This window comes from Equus quagga, chromosome 6 (assembly GCF_021613505.1).
Source record: "Equus quagga isolate Etosha38 chromosome 6, UCLA_HA_Equagga_1.0, whole genome shotgun sequence".
In the NCBI taxonomy this organism is placed as follows: Eukaryota; Metazoa; Chordata; class Mammalia; order Perissodactyla; family Equidae; genus Equus; species Equus quagga.
The window spans coordinates 108,878,562-108,899,272 of record NC_060272.1 but is presented as its reverse complement, the minus strand read 5'-3'; the positions used below and the strand labels follow the sequence as shown (position 1 = coordinate 108,899,272).

Genomic DNA, 20,711 nt, shown 5'->3' with positions numbered 1-20,711 from the left:
ATGTCAGAATGCTTTAAAATTAGATAGTGAAGTAACGCTCCTGGAGTTCACAAGACAACACTCCCAGCTCTGCAGCGCCTTTCTTCAACTTTTTGGCATATCATGTTAATAGATTATCATTTAAAACAACATTAATGCCAAATAAGAGATACCATTTTGGAGTCACCAACTATTACCTTTCCTTCCAGGAAGATAACATTATTTATCGTGCCATAGGTAAGTCTCTCACACGGCACACAATGTCATAAACACACTACGTCTGATGGCGCAGGCTAGACAGGACTGCCCTCAAGACAATGATTCTTTCTTACTCAAGAAAATCAGTACAGTAAATAACTTTTCTTCCCTTCGAGACAATCACAGTGCTTGAGGCTGCTGCAACACAAAAACCAAATATCTTCACAAATGTCTCCAAACAGTCAAGCTGAAAATCCAAGCCAAAGTTTCATTTAACAGCCTGTCAGTTTTCTGATGTGAAGCTAATGAATGCAGCGGCAAACAAATCCATCAAACCGAGCATCAGAACAACTGCACTTCATCCCACCACACGGAACGATGAAATACAACCTGCAGGCCCGCTCTTTGATCCAGCCTCGCCAGGAAGCAGACCGGCGAGCGCCACCACAGCTGCCGCCCAGCAGCAATCGTGGACTCCATTTCACCACAGACAGAAAGAATGCTCCAGAAATGGAAAACATTCATCTCGAACATGCACCAATATCTTATTTCAATTTCTAAGCTGTTACATATTTTTAAATCTCTACCAGAAAAAAAATCCAGCATTTTTCATTTTAGATTACTCCGATGTTTAAAGCTATAAAGATGCCTAAAATAAAAAACTGGATGGTATGTTCCGCTCATACAATAGCTTTGCAAGTGGAGGTTTATTAAAAGCCCTCTGCTTTTTATGAAAGCCCCTTGAAGATAAAGAAAACACGTCTTTCTTCTTTGTACACACATGTAGCATAAATCCTGTTTCAGAGAACTCACTGAGAACTTACCAAAGCTGAACTCTGCCTGAGTCTGAGGCAAAAAGGTCCATGGTACCTGGAACATTCCTCTCCCTTTTTTTTCAGTGAAAAGCTTACCTCTGGCTAATGAAATGGGGAAAAATTACATCACCACCTTCTTAGGTAGGTGGGGCCTCTTAAGGCAAGGCCCTTCTGGTCTGGAGTATCATGGAGGATTTGGCTATATTTTGCAGACAAGGCAAAAGAGAGCTGAATGATCTTCACGAGGAGAAGAGAAGGAAAGAGAGAAATGAGAGGAGTAGAAAGGGCCTGGGGCATTAGCAGAAGACTTTCAAAAAAAGGGACAATTAAATTAAGTTGCTATCAAGGCCATGAGGTCAACGTCCCCTCAGTCCCACTACGCCTGTTTTCTGAAGATCTCCACAATCTATGCACAAAAAAAGCCTTATGTGAGAGATGAAGCAATTTGGGTAGATACTATTAAAAAAGGCCATCTGGATTAAGTGCTAAAAAAACAGGGAATATACTGACAGGCAGGGAATAGTCATATAATAATTATCGTTGTCGTTATTGTCATTATTATTTTTATTCAGTTGAGAATATCAAACATTCAGGAATTTGCTGAAATTGGGAAGATGAGTATTTGGCCTTAGCACAAATAATGGAATGGGAGTTCCAGTCAATGTTAGCTATACCTTAAACAAAGGGAAGGTTTCCTGAACAAACACCACATACCAATAGGTCAGGAATACGTTCAAAGGAAACCCACAGAGAGCCCCCTCTTGTCCTACTCCAGAGACGTCACCAGAAGTCAAGCAGCCAATGACAAAGGAAGCAGCCCTTGATCCGCTTCCGGGCTCTCATCAAGGAGGTTATCCTCCAAGAGATGAATTCACAGAAACATACCTGGTGCCTGGCTTACAGCAGACAAACATTATCTGAATAACCAGAGCTTCATTCCCATCTGTATTAGCCACTTGAATGGGCTGGAAAGGTCCCTATTAACCAAAGCCTGCTGGCTGCAGAACAAAGACAGCCAGTGTATCAGTGACCTGGGGTTATCTTTTCAAAATCTACTGGGTTGGTTTTTTTTTAATTAAAAAATAGCCTTTTGTAACAGTTCTAAGTCATGAAATTAGAAATATTGGTTTGTAATATATGAAATATACTCAATCAGTAGAGATCCCACACTCTGCACCACATTAGTTAATTAATGCCACACCGCACACAGATACTGTGTCAGGTGCTTTTATATACTCAAATCAACACGTGACAGGTAAAGGAGATGGCATTCCCCAGTGCCTCCACCATGAAAAGGTATGCCATTATTTCTTAAATATTGCCCCCAAATCCATAACTCACCAGCACTCGTAAAACATAACTTTTTTTAATAGTTATCGTTTAGAATTAACTGAAGAAGGCAAAGAATTAAGACAAACTAACAAATTCGGTCATCCTCAAAGCTAAAAGTCTTTTAAGTGCAATTCATAATTAATCCACTATACATCTGTCCCCAGCAAAACACAAAAACAAATTGCCCAAATCACAAATTTTCCTAAGATTAAAAACTACATGTGTGTCACACACAATACACACACACACACACACTCCCTACATTAAATTGATAACCATTGCCTAAAGAAATAGACTTGGACGTCAATAAAAATGTGTCAAATAATGATAAAAGACACCAAAATCTAACAAAAGAATGCCATCACAGCACACTATAATGTAAGAGAACTTATTAACTGAGAATAGCCAAGAAAACACTAATACTGAGAAATATAATTTAAGAAAGTATAAGGATGTTTTAGTGAAATAGTCAAAATTATATCCATTATGAGTTTAGTTTCCTGTTTTTGTACAGAATAACCAAAATTAGTTACATGACTCAAAGGAGATTCTTAATATATCACCATGTCAATTATAATTGGAACTCTCCAGGTAGGCAGAATGCTGCCCCGACTCCTCACCCCTAAAAACAAAGACAGCCCCATCCTAACCTCTGCAGTCTGTGAATCTTCTTTTACATGACAAAAAGGATTTTGCAGATTATTGCTCTGAAATGTGGGAGACCATGTGCAAGGACCTGAGAGAGGTCTGTGGGAGCAAAGACCCAGCTGACAGGCAGCAAGGAAATGGGAACTCAGTCCTACAACTGCAAGGAACCGAATTCAGCCAAGAACCAGGCTGAGTAAGGAAATGGATTCTTCACCAGTCTCCAGGAGGGAGGGCAGCCGGGCACGCACCTTGACTTTTGCTGGCTGAGACCAACGTCAGAACTACAACCTACAGAACTATGAGACAAGAAAAGGGTTTGTTTTAAACCACTAATTTTATGGTAATTTGCTATAGTAGCAAAAGAAAACTAATACATTCTCAGAGCAGCACCACTTCTCCAAAAGTAAGGGGAAGGTGGAGACAACACCTAAAAACATCTCAAACATGCACTTAGGACAATTTTAAATTAACTAGCCAAAAATGCATTGTAGCCATTGAACATTTTGTACCTAGTAAAATACCCAGAACCAAGACAGTCATATCCCTTGACTATACTGAATGATATAAATCAACACAGCATGAGTGGATATCCACATAGTTTTTTCCCTCTCACTACAAATCTATGCAGTAGAGAGGTATGTCTCATTTATGTAGGAAGAAACAAAAAGAATAATTGACTTTGCTAATGCTATACGGCTAGCTAAAAGAAAAGCTGGGCCTCAGATCCCTGCTTCCTCCATGACAGTGCACTGCTCCTTCACAATCCTACAAATCCGGGCTCCATCAGCTGAGATTTCAGAGAGGACCACTACTGACCTCTCTTACTTAGCCGCACCCCACTCCCACTCTACCTCCACACAGAAATGTGGAAACACACTGAGGACATTTTATCTTTGGGGAGAAGCTATTCTGGCCAATACCATGAACCAGATCTGAAACCTGTAGTAAACAAGCACCAATTCGTTTTCCTGGTGACTCTGAACAGCTCTGATAGCTGACTTATGATGTCGATGATTAAAGATGCAAACCATAACATAACACACCTTGTTATAACCTCGGGGCTATGACACTGTTTCAATGCAGATACAAAAATTACATTTCTGCAAAAGCACTGCAGTAGCTGGCCAAGGTAGAGACACAGAGTTTTCCAGTTTTTATTAGGTGCATTGTAATATGAAGGATGCATAATGGGAAGAAGTAGTTCAGTTCTCTTCCTTTCTAAATTACCCCTCATAAATAGAAATTACTCAGAACAGAAACAGTCTTCTAATAGCAGGAGCTTTCTTTTATGTCATGAATTCATTCAAAGGCTTCCTGGCTGCCACTGGGCTATACTTTTATTTTAATGTATTATGCAATTTTCTAAATACACACGTAAATTAAACCTAGAGTTGTCTTCCCTGAAGATATTTCTATCCAAGTTCACCCAGTGGTTCCACATGCAAGTTTTATCAATGTAGAATGAATAATACTTGCTTGCACCATGCAGTGGCCAAGATAAGGCCACATAAGTTGTATGCGTCGTTTTCCACTAAATCTATGTCCACTTTACATACTCTGTAAAACACACAGTCTCGTTTAGAAAGCTGCCGTCTGCCAGCTTGCACCTTTGCCCTAAAACCACAGGAGAGGAAGCAATCTAATAGAAGCCACCATCACTTTAAGATGTCCTCTGACGCCGCAGGGGGAAATTAATTAAATTTAATAGAAGTTGTTGCTTGTGAATGAAAATACACAGTATATGAACTTGATTAAATATACTGGGCAGGAGATGCAAAATTTTATAGCAAATTCGACATGAAGATAAACTTCTTGTTAAAATATGCTCTACAGTATTACTTTCAAGAAACTCATTTCTGCACTAAGGGCGGTTTTAATCATTTCTTCTTACAGTCCTCCCTCAACCTATTGTTGTTACAATTTTACCAGACACTTTCCTCTGTAAATAGTTGTTTTCTAAGCCAAGGACTAAACTCTAACATGGAAAGAGCCAAGTCTACCTGACATGGAGCCACAGGGAGCCACCAGAAAATCTCGCAAAAAAATAATTGGTGGCCTCAAGAGAGAAAGCAAACATCAGTTGCATAAAATTACTGCTCAAGGTAAACTGTTGCATATTTCTCTCAAAACAGAAAAATGTAGCTACAAACGGTAATGCAGCATATGTAAAACAAACATATCTAAAATAAATTACTGTGGTGAGAAGCACACAATGTCAATGAGGAAAAAAATAAATGCTGCATGTGGTCTTAGCTTTCCCACTGCAATAACTAGAATACACATTTAATTTACGCCTTATTTTTGAGACATAACTTACCAATTTAGCAACTTTCCCATAGTCAATCCATCTGACAGTAGCAAAATTTGTCGATTCTGCACAGTTGAAACCATGATTAAAACCAGCATGGTAGCCATATGGGAAAGTGATCATAAATTCTCCAGCCTCCTGGGTGATCTGCAGGGTAGAAAACATATAATAATTTCCAATTATAAGACTTCCCAAATTGCAAATGCAATTAAAATATATTTCCTATAAAAAAATAAAGAAAAAAATCCCACGATCTCAGAGCTGTACCAGTGGAAAGAGTCCTCCAGGTCCTTTCCTTAATCCTTTGATTGTTTTTCAAGAAACTTTTAAAAGACTTTTCTAAACAGGGTGTGACGCTCCAACGTAGTTCACTATTCAATCCGTAAGCAAAGATATATTTTATTTGAAAACGTCTTTAAGTTATTCAAACAAATTTGTTCATATTAGCAATCAATGTGTACATTTTGATCCTTTACAAATTTGCATCACTGGAGTTATCTAACAGGACACGTCATAACTGACATTTTCCAAGTTAGAGCTACAAAAACTTTGACAATGCATGCTGAACAGGCTTTATTATGAATACTTGTTGCTAAAGACTAGTATTCATCAAATTATTCTTTCATAATACTTAGAAGACATTCACTGTATTCCATTTAACAGTAAAATTTCTATCAAAGAATTATTCAAATATATGTATGTATGTGTGAGTGCATGCATTTTCAAATATATAATTAAAATAACTTGGGTAAATCAGTGAGGAGCCTAAAAGCAAAGGCGAAAAATGTATTTATTCCACTCCTGTCTTTTCGATTAAGGAATTTGGTATTTTACAATCACGAAAGCACACAAAATATACCATGGACTACTGAAAAGTAGTGAAGCCACATTTTTCAGGGTTTTTTTTTTTTGCCTACTCTATACTAGATTATCAAATGTATTACTCACTGGTGCTTTCAGTCACCATGGTTCATTTCAGTCCTAAAATGCTGAGAAAACAATATGTGGGTACATACATGTGTGTAAACACTGAGGAGACACTGTATAAATACAGGTGCACACACTGCAATTCACTTGCCACTTTAGAGATGCTAAAATGTTGTGTGGAGGAATATTTTTTTTCCCAACAATTCTGAAATTTAGCTCATCACCCCCTCCTCCCATGACACCCAGCAGGTGTTCTATTGCAATGACCAGTAACTCAGCTGCCACCTGGCATGCAGAGAATGGCTTATCAGTGTTCAACATGGCTCCAGTTCCATCATTCTGGGCCACGTGAGAACACAGCCTCATTCTCTCCTTTCCTGGTCTCACTGAATCTCATTAATTGTAATTGTGCTTGGAAACTAGGCACTTCCATGTACTAAATGATAAAAAAAAAAACCTCCCCCTGCCACTGTTTCTAGCCCTCTGAAGGGGGCCGAAGAGGTAGGACTGCTGTCACTGGTAAAAGGAAACTACCCTCACTGCCTCCACCGAATCCCACTTACAATCCTTCTCTGCTCTATGGAGAAAGCTCTGCTCTTGCCATGTTGAAAAAGAGCACCTGTTCCCAGTGAATGGGACTCTAAATTTCATGCCTCTGCATAATTTCTAGAAACAGGTCAGTCTCAGCCAAAATACAGGGCTAATTTACTGCTTCTATGTAATAAACTGATTTTTAAAAAAGGGGGTACAGGGCACCTGCACCTTCTCCTCTATGACTGGAAAGGAGCTCCAGGCTCCAAAGGCCTCCATCCTGTGGAAGTGACCCAAGCCTGCAGTCCTGCTGCTTCACAGAACCCCTTCTCCAAAGAGCAGCCTGACCGAGACCCAACACCAACCCTACACCCACGGAGGTTTTCTGTCTCGAGGACTCTAGTCCACCCCTTCTCCTCTGCCTTCTAACGTTCGCCCTTAAATAAAAGTGCCTAACCAAGCTTATGCCAACCACCTAGAAGAAACATTCATTGATGATGTGTCCAGGACTGAAAAGCCAGGTGCCCAGGGGTGTCTGAGAGTAAGACAAAGCCCCACAGCGGCAGTGGTCCCTCTGGGGGCACAGCTTCTGACCTCTGCGCCCACAGCAGCACGGCAGCCCATCACCAGCTCCTCTCCACACCTGTCAGTGTTCCCCACGGTGCACATCTCAGAGGCACACTTCTAGTCAGGGGTAAAAGTATGTGAGTAAACCAGCAGTGAGAGCATCCTCGTCACACAAGACAAGTATGTCCCATGTATGACCACCACAAAGACAGTTTGTAAGCAAACGGGGACCACCTCAAGTTAGAGAATGGTTCTTGATCCTTGCAAAAATTCTTTCTACTTTGAACAAAGCCAAAAGGGGGAGGAGAGGGCCTTTAAGGGCCTCAGATTAAGAAGAAGCAAAGATTTAGTCAGAAGCAAAAAGCTCCTAAGGTGGAAAATAGCAAGGATTATGGGGGAAAAGTTAAATAAAAAAATGAAGGAGAGTGGAGCTATTTTTTAATGTTTCTGCAAGTAGTGAAGGACTTAATCCTCCTCCAACTGAGAGAGAGCTTTTATTTATCTGGTCAAAAGCTTTTTTCATTTCAGCTTCTTCACATAAAAATGCTCAAGCTCTATAATAATTCTGACCCAACAACTACCCATGGATGCAAAGAAAGAGGGATCTAGCATGTACAGAGTCTTACAGAACTTAATCTTCAGAAATACTCCAAAGAAGCAATATCTCATTATGAAATCATCAGGCAATTTTATCCATAATGAAATCTCAATTGTACTGTATGTCTGAATGTGTTTAGAAGCAACATCCTGGCACATGCATAACATACTGGTACCATAATCATTGATTCTACCCAACCAAACTGCTAATAATAATTACTCTGAATTCTTTTTAAAAAAATAGATCACATAGGGGCCAGGCCCATGGCCAAGTGGTTAAGTTTGCGCACTCGGCTGCGGCAGCCCAGGGTTTCGGCAGTTTGGATCCTGGGCGCAGACATGGCACCGCTCATCGGGCCATGCTGAGGCGGTGTCCCACATGCCACAACTAGAAGGACCCACAACTAAGAATATACAACTACGTCCCAGGGGGTTTTGGGGAGAAAAAGGAAAAATAAAATCTTTAAAAAAATAGATCACATATACGCAAATTATGCTGCTCATTTAAAAGTCTTCAACTTAAAAGTGCTACACCTTATTTTGTCGAATGTGCTATGTTTTCAGTATTGTTATAAGTGAACTATAAGAGCATGAAATCTCTAGTAAATGTATCCTGAAATAAAAGTAATTTCAAATTAGTATTTAGATAAATAATTATCACATTATAAAACATGAATCTAAATTTTTCTCCCCACATCCTAAAAAAATCCTACCTCAAGCCAAAGATATGTTAGCTTATGTTAACTTTGTCTTAGATACATATGCTACACACAAAAAGGAATTTGTTAAATAGTAATACTAACATACCTTGTCAAAGGGAATACCATACTTCTTTAATACTGAGGGAGATATCAGCGTCATCTTGTGGCGAAGAAATGCATCACAGCCTTGCGAACTGCTTGGGAAGAAACCTACATGGAAACAATAAATATAAGCAGTATTGTGTCAATTAAGATAAATTTTCAGACAGTTTTTTTTTAAGCTTATGTTCCAGTATTCCTTTTTCTTTTTTTTTTTTTTTTGAGTTTTAATAAACTTTTTTTTTTAATTGAGGTAACATTGGCTTCTAACATTACATAAATTTCAGGTGTACATCATTATATTGCGATTTCTGTGTGATTACATCATGTTCACCATCCAAACACTAATTACCATCCATCACCATACACATGTACCTAATTGGTGTAACCACCAAACCAATCTCTCTATGTGTTTGTTTCCTGTTGTTTTAACTTCCATTTATGAATGAGATCACATGATATTTGACTTTCATTTGACTTTCTCCCTCTGACTTATTTCCCTTAGCATAATACCCTCAAGGTCCAACCATGTTGTTGCAAATGGCAAGATTTTATCTCTTTTTTAATGGCTGAGTAGTATTCCACTGTGTACATATACCACATCTTCTTCATCCTTTCTTCCCTTGACAGGCATCTAGGTTGCTTCCAAGTCTTGGCTATTGTGAACAATGCTGAAATAAACGTAGGGGGTGCAGATACATATTCGTGTTTTCAAGTTCTTTGGATAAATACCCAGCAGTGGAATAGCTGGATCAAATGGTAGTTCTATTCTTAATTTTTTGAGGAATCTCCATACTGTTTTTCATAATGGCTGCATCAGTTTGCACTCTCACCAGCAGTGTATGAGGGCTCCCTTTTCTCCACATCCTAACACATCCTAAAAAAATAAGAAATTGTTATCTTTTGTTTTGTTAATTACAGCCATTCTGACTGGCATGAGGTGATATCTCATCACAGTGTTTTTTGTTTTTTGTTTTTTTTGAGGAAGATTAGCCCTGAGCTAACCTCTGCTGCCAATCCTCCTCTTTTTGCTGAGGAAGACTGGCCCTGAGCTAACATCTGTGCCCATCTTCCTCTACTTTATATGTGGGACGTCTACCACAGCATGGCTTGCCAAGCAGTGCCATGTCTGCACCCAGGATCCAAATCGGCGAACCCCAGGCAGCTGAAGGGGAACGTGCGAACTTAACCGCTGTGCCACCGGGCCGGTCCTCATCATAGTTTTGACTTCATTTCCCTAATAATTAGAACTACTGAACATCTTTTCATGTGCCTATTGGCCATCTGCACATCTTCTTTGGAAAAATGTTCAGATTTTTGCACATATTTTAATTGGATTGTTAGTTTTTTTGTTGTTGAGATGTATGAGTTCTTTATATATTTTCAATATTAACCCCTTATCAGATATACGGTTTGCAAATATCTTCTCTCAATTGTTAGGCTGTCATTTCACTTTGTTGATGGTTTCCTTTGCTGTGCAGAAGCTTTTTAGTTTGACGTAGTCCTATTTGTTTATTTTTTCTATTGTTTCCCTTGCCTGGTCAGACACAGTACTTGAAAAGATGCTAAGACCAAAGTCAAAAAGGGTACTGCCTATGTTTTCTTCTAGAAGTTTTGTGGTTTCAGGTCTTACGTTCAAGTCTTTAATCCAATTTGGGTTAATTTTTGTGCATGGTGTAAGATAATGGTCTACTTTCATTCTTTTGCATGTGGCTGTCCAATTTTACCAACACCATTTATTGAAGAGACTCTCCTTTCTCCATTGTTGTGTTCTTGGCTCCCTTATCAAAAATTAGCTGTCCAGAGATGTGTGGGTTTATTTCTGGCTCTCAATTCTGTTCCATTGATCTGTGTGTCTGTTTTTCTGCCAGTACCATGCTGTTTTGATTACTATAGCTTTGTAGCATATTTTAAAATCAGGGAGTGTGATACCTCCAGTTCTGGTTTTTTTTCTCAGGATCCCTTTGGCTATTCTGGAGTCTTTTGTTGTTCCATATAAATTTTAGGATTCTTTGTTCTATTTCTGTGAGAAAACGTCATTGGAACTTTGATAGGGATTGCATTGAATATGTAGATTTTATCTATAGCAACTAAATATCTAAAGATTGCTTTAGGAAGCAGGGACATTTTCTATGTTCCAGTATTCTTATAGAATGACAGTTTTATGCAAATAAAGACCAAAAACCCTGCTACCAAAAATTAGAGTCAGAATTCTTAAAAATTAAGGGATACATATTTATATCACCAAAGGTTGACCTTTTTTACAAAAAGATCTACTAAGAGCTGTTTTCATAACATATAAAATTACTAAGTCTCACAAATTTCAATTTGTAATAAATTTGAATTCAATCTGCCTAATTAATATCTGATAAATGGGCAAAATATTAAGGGAGGTTAGGAGAGGCAAATAAGCATTTTAATAGAGGAATCTCTCATTTTAGACTCCTAGAAGTGATCGTTCCAGAAGCAACTGTCCCAGTGCCTGACATACAGTAGACATATAGCAGTTTCCCACCCTTCTTTGTTCCTTTATGATCAATTTTAAACAGCCTAACTGCTAGTAATTTCCTAAACCAAATTCCCAGCCAGCGTCAGTCAAATGCTTGGAAACCTGCCTCACCAGCCTGTGTGGTGAGGAGGGCTTTAAAGGAGAAAGCTAAACAAGCGGCAACCCTTTCATTCAACAGTATATAATGCACAAAACACAGCTGTTTTCTCCATCACTGACTTCAATCCTGCAGTTCTGTCTGAGGCGGATTCTCATGGACTCGGTCACGTGAGCTAGAGGAAAATGAATATGCCCGATGCCCTGATCCTCATCTTCCTCCCTCAGAGGGGAAAACTACCACGCTGAAGAGAGCGGGAAAGCAAGAAGAGAAACACGGAAATGACAGGAGAATCACGGAAAGAGAACCCAAAAGGAAAACAACCCACCAGGAAAACATGCCTGACGCGCCTGACTCACGCCCGAGTCAAGCAGGAGCAAGCACAGTCACTGGTTAGCTGCTCCACTGACAAAATGAAGAAAAAGCCACTGGGAATGTTGCTTCTCTAACTCCGTGTCTCACTACACGCAAATAACTCAAGAATGTGACCGATCTGATGACAGAATTACCAACACTCATTAACTAACCATGAACCATTTTAACCTCATAGTTAGAAGTGTTTCACAGGAATATCTTTAAAGTAAACAAGCCTTTATTGATGCTACCATGGAACACGTGAGGCCACAGATCATCAGAAGGAAACAAATCAAACAGCCAGGAAAGTTATTAGGATATAAGGAACCACCTGCAAAAAGTAGTACCTTCTGCTTAAGCCTCTGCACCTGGATTTTTAAAAAGAAAAATAGACGGAAATATGAAAAAGAACCTGCCAATGGAAACATCAGAAATACCTTCATTCTCTGCAATTCCAATGGGAATAAAGGGAATAATTTTGCCCATATGGTCATCTGGTGCAGCCCTCTGTTTGTAGTTTAATATTCATAATACATTGGAAATAAAACATTAGGCCAAATAAGCAACCCTAGGAAAGAATGCAGACTTTAGCAAACAGAGAGAAAGAAGCACACTGATGCAATGGCCACATGTACACAATAAGATGTCCTGAGTCCTACACCACAGAGAGAGAAGCACAACACAGTGGGCCCCAAACACACAACTCACAGAAACATTTTAATAATACAATCTAAGCAGATCTATCAAACTTTTCAAATCTGTAACTTTGTGAAGCACTCAATGAATTAAGTTTTAAATTAAAATCAATGAAGAAAGAGGAGTCTAATTTTCTTTTGATATGGATTTGTAATCAGGACCTGAACAACGTGGTGACTGGTCATAAGTTAATTTAAATTGGAAAACCACTGAAGGAAGGTAATTTGCAGTATATTAAGAAGTTCACATTGGCTCAGAATTTATATTTACAACGGGCTATCAGAATTATATTTTACACCAACCTGGAAAACACCTCATAAACAGCACAAATTATACACAAAACGTTGTGTCTCAAAATGAATTTTAGCTCAAAATGCCTGCAGGAAAGCATGGTTCATACTCTTACTCCACAGTCTAAGAAAAGTATTTTATTCAAATATAAGCAAGCCAATATAACCAGAATACTATCTAGATAGAAAATGATAATATTTTAAAAGACTCCAAACTATGCCAGCTAGAGAAATGTTGGTGTCTTTCATAATAAACAAAAAAACAACTTTGGGGTCACTTGTAGCAAAAATAACAAAAATAGCTCCCAACAAACACAGCTTTTCCTTGGTAGTAAATAGCAGAGCTAAGTTTTAGACCAAAGACCTAATTCTTGGGATTATTTGAAGCCAGCCTCACCTTGACCACATGGCCAGCATAACAAAAGAGAATAACAGTTGTTAAGAACTTGCAGTTCAGCTTTGCAGAGACACGGATTCCAAACAAGACTCCGACACTCACATAGCTTTGCCTAGTCCCATAACCTCTCAGCTCCTGAATTCCCCTACCTGTACAATCAGAATGCTGTTACTGCCTTCCTCATTGGGTTCTCTTTTTCTCTCTGCTTTATTGAGGTATAACATTGCCTAAGTTTAAGGTACACAGCATAATGATTTGATTTATGTATACACTGAGAAATGACTACCACATTAGTTAACACATCCATCACTGCACATAGTTAGAGGGATGAAAGACTACCAATGATGAGGAGTATGTACTCCAGAGATGCCAAGAGGGTCCTGAAACCCTAAAAGCATCCCACAATAACCTTTGCTAAGACTGCCAAAGTACTGCTGGGAGTTCTACAGCAATGAGAAGTGTAGATTCCCATAAGCCTTCTCAAGGACCAGGCGCTGTAAGCATCCAAAGGATGTCCTGAATTCACTGTAACATATATGAGAAGCACTATTCTAAATGACAGTAATGAGACAGAAAGTCAACATATTGTATAATCCCACTTTAATGACACTCTAGAAAAGATAAAACTGGGGCCAGGCTGGTGGTGTAGTGGTTAAGTTTGCATGCTCTGCTTCGGTGGCCTGGGGTTCACGGGTTCATGGGGTTGGATCCCAGATGCAGATCACTCATTAAGCTATGCTGTGGCAGTGCCCCACATACAAATTAGAGGAAGACTGGCACAGATGTTAGCTGAGAGCCAATCTTCCTCACCAAAAAAAGAAAAGAAGAAGAAGAAGAAAGAAAGAAAGAAAGAAAAGTTAAAACTATAGGACAGAAATCAGATTAGTGGTTGCCAGTGACTCGGGGGAGGGATTAACTGCAAAAGGGCAGGAGATAACTTTCTTGAGGTACTGGAAATGTTCCATATCTTCATAATGGTGGTGGTTGCAGCCCTGAATACAGTTGCCAAAACTCACTGAATTTAAAAGTGGTGAATTTTACAGTACAAGTGCATTTTACCTCAATAAACCTGACCCCTAAGAGTCAATACATATTTTTAAATTGTTTTAGAAATAGAGCGGATATGCTCTAAAAATAATGTGTTCTTTCCTTTGGATGAAAATTTCTCCAAACTGTCAACTGGTTTACATTTTCTAATATAACAGCTATTACTAACTAAGGAATTCTTTTTAAATTCCAATGTCATATGATTCAAACACGAACACATGCTATTGCTATTAAATCACCAAAAGTTTCAGCCATGGAAAAAGATTTGAAAATCAAAGTTTAGTAACAGTTTCCATGGGTATACAATCACTAGATTAGAGAAGCTGAAATTAGTTATTAACCACTTAGGAAAGAAAGGAAGAGAGGAAAGAAAGGAAGAAAGGGAAGAAAGGAAGGAGGAAAGGTGGAGAAATCAGACATGTAGAATGTATTTCCACTCTAGCAACAGATTTTGATAAAGACAATTTCATTTGCATATAACTGAAATTTAACCAGGGATGCTTTGATACAGTTTTTATAAGGCTTTTGCAATATTCATATGACTGAAATGAGGCTGAAAAAATATAGCAGCCATAGAAACAAATTGTAAGGAAAAGAACACAGAAAAAGGATATGGAAGGATGGCTTCTGTGGGAAATGCTTTTAGATGTATTTGACTTATACATGAAATTTCTTTTATTTTTTATTTTTTATTTTTAAAAAATATTCCCTAGCGGCTTCTTGCTCTTCTCTTTTTTTTTTTTAAAGATTGGCACCTGAACTAACATCTGTTGCCAATCTTTTTTACTTCTTCTTCTTCTTCTCCCCAAAGCCCCCCAGTACATAGTTGCATATTCTAGTTGCAGGTCCTTCTGGTTGTGCTATGTGGGATGCCGCCTCAGCATGGCCTGATGAGCGGTGTTATGTCAGCACCGAGGATCCAATCCAGCAAAACCCTGGGCTGCCAAAGCAGAGCATGCGAACTTAACCACTTGGCCACGGGGTCGGCCCCTACATGGAATTTCTTAAAAAGCTTATTCAGGAAAAGAACCAATGAGCTACATTATGTGGGGAGAAACCTGGTGATTTTTATCTCCATTCCTCCTTAAGAGGTCAACATTAGAGGTTTAAGCTACAGTTGGTCTCTCTGCTTCCTACTCTTCATGGAGTAAGTACTTACTTAGGGTTGGATAGAAAATTATCCCATTGCAGGCTTCACTCTGCTCTAAGTATCCCATAATCTATCAATATCTCTACTGGTAGAGAGACAGCTCCGTGGAGCTGTCTGGGAGGAGTGCCAGGAGAAATTCACACTGATCCTGGAATCGAGAAGGATGGTGGCTCTCCTAAACAACTCTCTTATATTTATCTCCTGAACACAGTGCACTGTGTAAGGGACAAGTTCTTTCCATTTCAAGCTGGTTCACAGAACACTTAATGAGTTAAAATTTTCACCCAATTTAACAGGTATATGGGTCATTACACATGGTTTTTTACGGCATTCCTGAGACCCTTTATTTGAGTTCCCTCTTCCCCTCCTTTGGCATAACACATGGGCCACACATGCACAGGTCACCCAGGACTCCTCAGACCAAACACTGTGGGCTTAGACAGGTCACAGCCAAGCTAACCAGGACTTTTCTGGCTCAGCTTGCACCCCACAAAATCCAAGAACTCTTCATTTCCCTCCGTAAGAATTCCTCCCTGCTAGCTGGCATTTCCTTCCTGAATTCTTCCTCCTCGTCCTCTGCTGTCACTTCTCAGAATAGTTTTTCACCTCACATTCGAATTACGCTAGCTTGGCGTATGTTATGGATTTTGTCCAATGTCTAAAATCCTAGTAGGAATACGGCCAGATACTAAATGTTCAAAAACATAAACATGGACAACGATATGTGGCATCAAAGTATGAGGAAATAAGGTTTAGGGATTGTTCACCATCCTTAATCCAACTTGGCTGATAGTAAGATGAAAATAAACATACCCTGACACACCACACATTGATCGCCATGCCTAAGGCATGAGTTAGGCATGAAGACAGAAAACATCATCACTGCACTTCTCCCTTTTTTATGGCTTAGGGGGCCCCTTAAAATTGATTATTTATAATCAGGGGTATTTTATTTATTAGCCTTTCAAAACCAGGAATTTTAATATGATATTTTCAGACCATCAGCTAAATGAATGCTTAAGGGAATAATGCATTTATCATTTTGAGAGCTGATAAAAGTACATTTTCCTACCTTCTAAGACAGAGGTATGAGACAGGTCAATTTAGAATCTGTTCATAAAATGAAAATGACTTGTTATTTATTGCTACTCTTCTAGTCTCTTGACAGCAACGGTTCATAATCTCTTTTGGACCAAACCTTCTTAAGGGATTTGATGATGGCTTCCCAGAAATCCACATACATGCCCAACTTCAAATATAATTTCAGAGTCCACAGACTGCCTGCATCCCACCCACAGACCCTTGCTCGCCTCCTGGGGTAGGAATCCCTGCAAATCAGGCTGAGACTCTCTGCTCCCCAGGCTTCAACTCAACATTACTAGTCATTTAAAGAAAAAGAAAAACCACAAACACACCCACACGAAAAACAACCATTTAAAAAAACATGAACTAAATTAATCCTTCATAATAATGATTCTTCTGTTCCTTTTTGCTGAATGTTGCTTTTTTAATAAGTCAAAAGTAAAACACTTGTTACAAGTAAATATAAGGATCTAAAAGAAGCAATTTATTCACTTCTATCATACTGTCATTTGAAACAAGATTCTTGCTGAACATTCACACTTCTAAAATCAGCTGCACGAAGTCCTAACTCACAAAACCAAAATTTTGACCAGAGTAAATTATCTCCAATTATTTTTAAATACTAGCTTTTCATTCACAATAAGAGACCCATAGAAGACAGTCCACAGAAATGTTTTTGCCATTCGCAGTTTACTTTTATCCATATTTTGCTTAACTTAATAGAACAGCAAAGATATTGTCTTATTTCTAAAATAGATGAGATTTAGACATTCTAAAAACCGAAAATGTTCAAAACTGTTATTCATGACTTAACATTATACTTCTATTCTCCTTTATACTTCCCATTCAATTGTATCAAACCAAAAATTAGAAAGAATGCAATGGCATTATAGGCAAACATAACAAGTATAAAACCTGCAACAATTCACTTGAGATTTTTTATTACATTTATGTCTACATAATATTGAAAAAAAATCTGTATAAATGAGAAAGCAGCTGAAGGGCAAAATCAAACTCCTGACTTTATTAGATGCAGGCCTAACGTCTTTCAGATAAAATATTTGTAGGTGCCATAGTCAATCAAGATTTCAATAGAAACCAAAGATGAAAGCATTCATGCATAAAAGGCAAGTATGATAATTATGACGTGCAGACAAGATAATGGAAACTATCCGAGGCTGCTTTTCATTTTACGTATCAAGTGCCTCCTTGACCTAGACATCCTACGACGCTCCATCACATTTACTGCATTATTTTATCATTTTAATTATTAGCAGAATTCAATTAATTTGGCTGGCACCTGGTCAACGGATGGGAATCCTCCACTGTCTTATAGGGTCTTTTCCTTGTGAAATCTCTCAAAATAATGCTGCAAAACAGTTTTGAACAAACATGCAATTGAGTTTAAAGTTCTCCTTCATCCTTCAAGATTATTAACCTCTTACTAATTAAACAAATGGCACCCATCTTCCTGCGATGTCATTTTCAGCCTGTTTACGTCAAAGTGTTTACAGACAGCTTATAGCAGAAATCTTAGCGTGCAGCTCCATTTTAAAAGTTCTCCGGTGGGGAGAAAATAGAATAAAAGATGGTGGAATAATTATTATAGAGAAGAGGCTAGTTCAGCATATAGATTTAGCACAAAGTCCACTGCCTGTGTATTTAAGGATTATGATAATCATTTTCTAAGCTGTGCTCTAATCTATTATCCAGAACCAGGATTCATCCACCTTAATATTCATGAAAATAGTCCCTAACAAAGTTCAAGATTACAATTACATTGCTAATATTACTATAATGTATTACATTATAAAAACACTAAGGCTTTATGGTTATCAGCCTGCCATAATTATAATAATGCTTCTTACAAATGTGATCCTATAACTGTTCCTTCTAATACTCTTTTATAATTTGGGGGAAAGCAACTTTTACATGTCATTAACAATTTCTGTTCAGAACTGTCAAGTCAAAGAATGGGGTTACTCAGTGTCCCCATTTCATTATTAAATGGAAGTATACATAATGCAGGGACAAAATTCCCTTCCTACCAGAAGGCGAACTTAACATACCAATGAAACTTAGATCAGCAACTGACCAAAAGGGCAATGCTGGCTGAGGATTCACTCCTGGATAAAGGCAAAATGCCTTATCTTCAGTTGTCACTCAAATGGAACTCCACTTTCCTCTGGAAATAAGCCACTACAAGCCTACTTCTTCCTTGGTAAGGGTAGCTAGCAAAACAGAAGATGAGATTGGCAGGGGGTGAATCTGAGACTCCTCCGCTGTGAAGTAAATGAGGGCAAGGCTGCCTGGCACATCTTTAAGGCAGAGAAGAAAAGAGGAAGGCACTCTCTGCAGACAGAACTGAGTACAGTGTGAAACCATCAACAAAGCTTCCAGAAGAATTCTTCAATCTGGCCCTTAAGAATTTGGACGAAGTCATAAAAAATTAAAGTTAAAAATCCCAGTAAAGTATGTTTAATTTTGCCAGTCTAAGAAAGCATACAATCTCATGCTTATCCAGTTACCTGGGAACATTCACCTTCATACTTCCATAAGGGCACTCCCAGGCCCAGGGGACAAAACAAGACCCGGGAGTCAGAAGGAGAGTTAACACAACCCTTTAGTAAAACGACACAACCACATGAAAAGTACTCATAAAACATCAGCACCCAGAGCTGCAGCATCAGTAGTCTTTGGAATTTATCTCAAGTATGCAACTTAAAACAAGGAAAAATATTATTGGCACAATGATGTTAAATGCATTATATAAAAGAGCAAAAAATCTGGAAATAACCAAAATAGGTTAAGCACAATCACTTGCTAAAATACCAAGCAGCTAACTAAAATAATCATGAAGATTATGCAACAGGGAAAAATATTCACACATTAACGTCAAAAAAAACTTTAAATTGTTCAATTAGACAAAAATTTAAAAGCCAACCACTTGAAAAGAAAAATATTAACAGAGTAACCATCTACATTATAAAAATACTTCAAAAACAAAGAACTTATCTAGATGAGAAACACAGAAAGCAAGTTTACCTTGAGCTAGTCTTTCAAGTCGTTTTCCATGCTCCGGGGGTATAGCATACCTAAAATTTCAAAAATAAATAAAAATTTTAGGTTTATAATAGTCCAGCTAGTATCCTAAGGACATCTATTACTAAATAATGTCATATAAAAATAACTTAAAGCCATACTCCACTTAGATGAACTGACTAGAGATTAGAAAACCAATCACAGTATCGGATGCCTTGGACGCTGGACAGAAGAAAACTAAACTTATAAATTACCTGTATCAATACCCCAGCTCACCGTCCCAATCATGTTTTACAGATTATGGAACAAAGGCCCAGGGCCAGTAAACTGCTTGGACAAGGGAGCAACTAGCCACGGCAGGGAGACTAGAACCTCTCTCCCATCACCCAGCACCCCAGCAATCCAGGAATATTTTTGCTTGTATGCTTTTTGTTCTTAAGAGAAGCTGGGGTTTTGGGGGGTGTTTTTTAACCTTTTTAAATGTGTTTATTGACAAGAAGGATAGAATACAAACTTACTATAACAACATTTATATTTCCGCCAAACCTTTCTAAGAGCATTGTAATTTTCAAATAGATTTTAAATTAAAAATTACCAGCCATAAAAAAAGTTCATGATTATGTGACTTTTAAAATCTTGATTACAGAAAAAATAATTTCATCCTTGAAGAACAGAAATACTCATTTCTAGTTCCTGGTGTTTTCAAAAGTGAAATACTTCAACTTATTTGCTATGAACTTACTAACAAATTTTAAAAAATAATCTCACAATAGACCACACAAATACTAAATTTTATAGGCAATTTTAATGAGTAAATTTAAGGATATTAAAAATAAGAGTAAATGATCATGTTTTAAGTAAAAATTATATGTTATTCTTAAGACTTATTTGCTATGTTTATGAGCTCAATATAGTAAGTACAAGTTACTTTTTACTAAAATAACTTTTCTAATTTTACCTAACACCACACTTGGTTGCATTTAATGCCACTAACAACATATGCAAAATTTAATTGGATCCAATGTAACTAGGCAATTCTCTCAAAGAAAATTCATCCATATATCCTGTTCCTTAAGGCATCGTTAATGAAATTATTCCAACTGAATTGGGAAGATAAAATTTTAGCATAACTAAATGACAATCACCCAATGTATATTTATACACTGGCTATTTCTTACCAGTTTTTAATGCCTAGTTCATATCACCAAATATACTCAGAAATGGAAAAGCACATATATCTATGCCCCAAACAAGAGGGTCACCTCCCCCATAACATACATACACACACGCACAGGCATGCACACATCTAAGAAGCATATGCTTGAATGCAACGGGTTGGATGTG

At 38.1% G+C, this 20,711-nt stretch overlaps 1 protein-coding gene across 1 annotated transcript in view; it reads right to left on the bottom strand.

The window, feature by feature from the left end:
* Positions 1–20,711, bottom strand: part of KDM4C (lysine demethylase 4C) — a 387,672-nt gene that overhangs the window by 258,470 nt on the left and 108,491 nt on the right. Inside the window, exons 6-8 of the mRNA XM_046663818.1 lie at positions 19,371–19,420; positions 8,710–8,813; positions 5,290–5,427 (exon numbers count right to left, since the gene is read on the bottom strand). Of these exons, the coding sequence (XP_046519774.1) occupies positions 5,290–5,427; positions 8,710–8,813; positions 19,371–19,420 (292 nt within the window). The remainder of the gene's footprint in view (positions 1–5,289; positions 5,428–8,709; positions 8,814–19,370; positions 19,421–20,711) is intronic.